The sequence below is a fragment of the Trichomycterus rosablanca genome, chromosome 14, assembly GCF_030014385.1.
Source record: "Trichomycterus rosablanca isolate fTriRos1 chromosome 14, fTriRos1.hap1, whole genome shotgun sequence".
Classification (NCBI taxonomy): domain Eukaryota; kingdom Metazoa; phylum Chordata; class Actinopteri; order Siluriformes; family Trichomycteridae; genus Trichomycterus; species Trichomycterus rosablanca.
Genome location: NC_086001.1, coordinates 22,084,968 through 22,090,852, shown reverse-complemented (window position 1 = coordinate 22,090,852; position 5,885 = coordinate 22,084,968). Strand labels below are relative to the sequence as shown.

Below are 5,885 nucleotides of genomic sequence, written 5' to 3'. Positions count from 1 at the left end.
GCAGAAATCACACTCCACATCTTCAGGTCTGGAAGAAAGTGAACCTTGGGCTTCTCTCTCCTTCAGGTTCTCTACAACGTTTGCCAGCATAATGTTTTAACTCACTTCAGGTCTTGGAGTGAAGGTTTGTGTAGTGTTTAATAAGGATCTACTTCCTATAGCGGAAGCACACCCTGGTGTAATTCGTTTGTGAGTATTGATACGTTGTTGGAAAAAGAAAGTAAAAGGAAATTCAGCTAATAGATACCTCTGTGTGTGTGTTGTGGTTATTTTTATATGTAGTTGTAAAACACAACAAATTGGCGACAAGTTATTTATGAACCCAACGGATTACAAGTCAGCCAGAAAAAAAAAAAAGAAAAAAAAGAGAGAGAGAGAGAGAGAAAAATAAATGCGCAGTAGCACTGGAGAAAAAGCAAAAGGATACGTGAGTAACCGTGCATGGTACACAGTAAATCACGCATTGGCAAGCTAAACGGACATTATTAAGACTGAAAATGCCTTTCGTCTGAAAAATAGGTGAGTTTGATAGTGCCAATGAAAACTGGGAAGCGTATATTGAAAGAGTGGAATTGTATTGTGATGCCAATGACGTGGAAGAAGAAAAGAAAGTTTCCGTTCTCCTCAGTCTGATGGGAGCTAAAACATACAATCTCCTGCGCAACCTAGTTAGCCCAGACAAACCATCCAACAAGACATTCGACGACATTGTTAAAATTTTACAAAACCACTTGAACCCCAAACCTCTAGTAATAGCAGAAAGGTTCAGATTTCATAAAAGAAATCAAGCAAAGGATGAAAGCATATGTGATTATATGGCTGAATTGCGCAAACTTTCACAAAATTGTGATTTCAAAGAGGGACTGTCTGATGCATTAAGAGACTGGTATGTGGCATGCATTGCCCAAGCACACAAAAAAGGTTATTGTCTGAAAAGGACTTGGACAAAGCACTGGCTATTGCTATTTCAATAGAAACAGCTGCTAAGGATGCATCAGAGCTACAAAAGAAAAGTGTAGAAACGGAAATGCACAAAATGTCTATAAATAATGCAAAAAGACAGAAATGTTACAGATGTGGCAAATATTCCCATGATGCAAATGACTGTTGGTTTAAAGACAAGACCTGCAGAAAATGCCACAAACAAGGCCACATTGAAAGAGCATGTAAAAGTGACAAAAAGCACAGCCAAAAAGAAAAACCTGACAAAAACTGAAATTTCAAGCAGAAGGCAAAATACATGCACAAAGTGACAGAATGTGAAAAATCAGATAACACAGATACCGATGAAGATGACTTAGCATGTTTAGAGCTACATAACATAACAGAAACAGACCGGAAAATAATATGGATAACAACAGATGTGTCTGGAGTAAAACTGAAAATGGAGCTGGACACGGGCTCTGCCTTGTCTATAATTTCTGAAGCTGACTACAAAAGGCTGTTTTCCAAGCTACCATTAGAAAAGACCTCGGTGATGTTAAAGACATACACTGGCGAGGAAGTGTCTCCTAAAGGAAAACTTAAAGTGGACGTGACTCATGGTAACAAGACACACCAGTTAGAGCTTTATGTCTTAAAAAGTGGAGGACCTGCTCTTCTGGGGCGTGAGCGGCTAAGAAAAATCCAAATAGACTGGCATGAAATTAAGGCCCTCAGCATATCACCAAGTCTCAAGAGCCCCAACTGTAGCTCTGAACAAAGACTGACACAGATTCTAAAAGATAATGCAATGACATTTGAGAAAGGTATTGGCAAACTTAAACATATTAAAGCAAAAATTGAACTGGATGATAATGCGACTCCAAGATTTCACAAGGCACGTCCAACACCGTATGCATTGCGTAAAAAAATTGACACAGAACTTCAGAGCCTGGAGGCATCTGGAATCCTCTCAAAGGTTGACTGGAGCGACTGGGCCACACCAATCGTTCCAGTGATAAAGAAAGGAAAAAGTGGAGGTGTTCGAATATGCGGCGATTTCAAAGTGAGTTTAAATCCAGTGCTGCGTACCGTACAGTACCCTTTGCCACGTATTGAGGACATCTTCTCTTCACTAGCTGGAGGTGAGAAGTTTTCAAAAATCGACTTGTCTCAGGCCTATCTTCAGATGGAAGTGGAGGAGTCAAGTAGGAAGTTTTTAACCATCAACACGCATAAGGGGCTGTACCAGTATAACCGGCTTGTGTTTGGTGTCGCATCAGCGCCTGCCATCTGGCAAAGAGCAATGGACCAAGTACTTCAGGATATACCAGGAACGCAATGCTATCTTGATGATATACTGGTGACAGGAAAGAATGATATAGATTATCTTCAAAACCTCAGCAAAGTGCTCAAAAGACTCAGTGATTACGGCCTACGGGCGAAAAGAGAAAAATGCGAGTTCTTTAAGAGTAAAATATCGTACTGTGGCCATGTCATTGATAAATTCGGCTTACACAAATCGCAAGAGAAAGTTGAGGCAGTGCTAAAGGCACCCAGACCAGAAAACGTGTCCCAGCTAAGATCATACTTAGGTCTTGTCAACTATTATCACAAGTTTCTCCCAAACCTTGCCTCAGTTTTACACCCGCTGAACAAATTGCTACAGATAGGAACCAAATGGGAGTGGTCTGAAAGATGTAAAAAGGCATTTAAGGAAACAAAAAGTCTGATAACTTCAGATGAACTGCTCACACATTATGATCCATCATGGCCCATCCGCCTGGCATGTGATGCGTCTCCGTACGGTATCGGTGCCGTTTTGTCACACACTATGGCTGATGGATCTGAGCGTCCAATTGCATTCGCTTCAAGGTCTCTAACAAGCGCCGAGCGTAATTATGCACAAATTGATCGAGAGGCCCTTAGCCTTGTGTGGGGCATAAAGAAGTTTCACCATTACCTTTATGGACAAAGATTCACATTAGTGACAGACCATCAGCCTTTGATATCCATCTTTAACCCCCGGAAAGGAATTCCTGTCATGTCAGCCACCCGACTGCAACGATGGGCATTGTTCCTTGGGGCGCACTCATACGACATTGAGTTTAAGGGTACAAAGCAACATAGTAATGCTGACGGCTTATCACACCTGCCGCTGCTGACAACTGAGGAAGAAAAGACTACAGCGCTAGACCCAGCAGATGTGTTTCACACAACACTAGTGGAACAGCTTCCAGTGACTAGTGCTGAGATTCAGAGAGAAACACGAAATGAACCTACAATATCCAAGGTGTATGGCATCACGGTTCAAGGTTGGCCTGCACATGGAAATGCCATGTTTCCTGACTTCTCTGCAAGACAACAGTTGACAGTTGAGGAACACCAAGATGGAGTAACCACAGCACAGATGTTTCCCTGTTCCTCTTTATAAACTGTGAAGCTAACGGCATCAAGATATGACTTTGAGTGGTCAAGAAGAAGACACCACTCACTTCCTCTTTTTCTAATAAAAAGGCTACAAATGCCATAGATAGACACACTTCTGCATGCAGCTGTCTGTGTGCTTGTGTGTCCTGAGCTCAGTAATTACTTTTACCAATTTGTGTTTGAATTCTTAATAAATCGTCATTCTTAACTAATTAGTATTCGTCCTTCTTTCCTGGATAAAAGAACAAAAAATCAGCAATTTTGGTGATCCCGACGTGATCTGGGAAGAAAGGAGTCAAGAAGGGTTCTTGGACCGTGGAGAGGAGACGAATTCTCACAGTCACAGACCGGTCAATTAAAAAGGTAAGCAGAAAACCTATTAAAATTGAATTTCTGCATAGGATTAGATAGGACATATTAGTTGTGACTGTGTGGATTCCTCCTATCCAGTAAGTGTCTTTAAATTATTGCGTATCATTTTAACTAGAAAATTGTTCTCTAGAAATTGGTAAAAGTAAATGGCGGTAGAGAATTGACTCCTGCCTTATTATTTCTTATTATTTGTGTAAGGGAATTGAGGATTGACTCTTCCCAAGTGCCAGTAGAGGATTGACTCCTGGCGGGGTTGAATAAAAATTCACCTCGAAATTTGTAAGTTTGTCTTTAAGTGCCAGTAGAGGATTGACTCCTGGCGGGCCTGAGTGAAAAACTCTGTTCGATATTTGTTGTTTGTACGGGGTTGGGTCGGTAAGTCTGGACGCGGGATTGTTGTGGAGATGCGTGCCGTCGCTCGGTCCGAGTGACTTCTTCAGACTGGGGGGGTCGTTCGGATTGGGTGAGGAGGCGTGTCAGTCTTGTGTCCGGATGAGCTGATTCAACTTTGTGGATTTGTGTACGTGGATTATTGAGCATGCATCAATAATCTTTTTGTTTTTTGTTTGTCTGGTTTAGTGAATTAACCTATTAGAATTTGGTTTATTGTAATTAGTATTGTTGCTTTGATTATTTTTATAATGGGAATTTGCTGTGAATGTTTTTAGAATATATGCATATTTTCTGGTGTCTCTGTGTCTAATGATACAGAAGGGTTAATAAAACTGGCCAGAAAATTAGGAATATAAGGGTGGTATAGTATTGTGAACCTAACCTACCTTGTAGTAGAAGTTTGACCGTTTGGACAACAAATTAAGGTCTAATAAGGAGGAACTTGGGTTCGTTGTGTGGACGGGGTGGTATTGAATTGTATTTGTATTGTTTTATCTGAATTTACTGGCAAATTAAAAACATGCCTGAGTGTACTGAAAAGGAAGTAGGTACTGCTGGAAAACTGAAAGTGCGTATTTTTAGTAGAATTGAAACTACCAGTATTGTTAAAGTTAAAAAGTTTAAAATTAAAAAAGGAGGCTAAAGAACTATTCCCAGAGTGACAGGACAAACGTTTGTGTCCAGCAGACTCGGATCTGGCCTCTATAAAAGAAGACAGAAAGCGTATACTTTCTGTGGAAAAAAAGGGAATCTGTAACACCTTTTGTGGATTCTGAAGTGACTGTCGTAATGAACAGGACTGCATTTCCCAGGAGTCAGTGGGTGATCAGGTCACGCAATTAGCTAATCGGACAGAGCCGAGGACCTCTGTTTATTAATTAAGACCTGAACCTAATTTAGAAAAGATTATATAAGTGTTGGAATACCAGTGAAACTTTGTGAGGTATTGCTGTGTTTCTCCTGAACACTGTGCACTTTGAATGTTGATTGCGATTTTGTGTATGACAGTTTATGCCTGTTTCTGACTTCGACTTTTCTTTTTCCCTTTGGATTGTGATTGTTGATGATTGATGGAGATGGATCGTTCTTGTGTAATTTGAACTGATAATTAAAAGGTCTCTGATTATCTGCGAGCGTCTGCCGGCTTTGTTTACGTTCGTGACAGAATTAAAGTCTAGCTTTGGCTCTGTGACGAAGGGGAGAAGAACACAGATTTGGCCCATAGAAAAATGCCCTGGATAAAGCCAACGATCGATTGGCAAATGCCATTGACCTACTCTTAGAAATGAAGGCCATCAGTATAAATGTGGATGCCTCCCCTGAGAAAAACATAGATAGTGAATCTTTAGATGTCCCATTAAGTCCACTCACTGTAAAGGTAGCGGACATTGCTCCTCCTGAAAAAAAAAGAAAAAAAAAGCAGGCAGTAGCCTGCGTTGGAGGTGAAGTTTGGGGTTCGCTTACACACCATCAATTCCATAATTGGGACAAACATCCATTAGAGACCCTGCACACAGAGTTCTGTACAACCATCCTAAAGGTGCACAGATACACCACGAACACACACCAACACACCACTAACACACACACCAACACACCACGAACACACAACACTAACACACACCACTAACACACACCAACACACACCAACACACCACGAACACACAACACTAACACACACCAACACACCACTAACACACACCAACACACCACTAACACACACCAACACACCACGAACACACACCAACACACCACTAACACACACCAAC

General features: G+C 41.1%; 1 protein-coding gene across 1 annotated transcript; it reads left to right on the top strand.

Moving 5' to 3' along the window:
* The first annotated feature begins 1,384 nt into the window (after positions 1 to 1,384).
* Positions 1,385 to 3,355, top strand: LOC134326202 (uncharacterized protein K02A2.6-like). The gene is made up of 2 exons (XM_063008391.1): positions 1,385 to 2,516; positions 2,664 to 3,355. The coding sequence occupies exons 1-2, from the start codon at positions 1,385 to 1,387 to the stop codon at positions 3,353 to 3,355; spliced, it is 1,824 nt and encodes a 607-aa protein (XP_062864461.1).
* Positions 3,356 to 5,885: the final 2,530 nt, after the last annotated feature.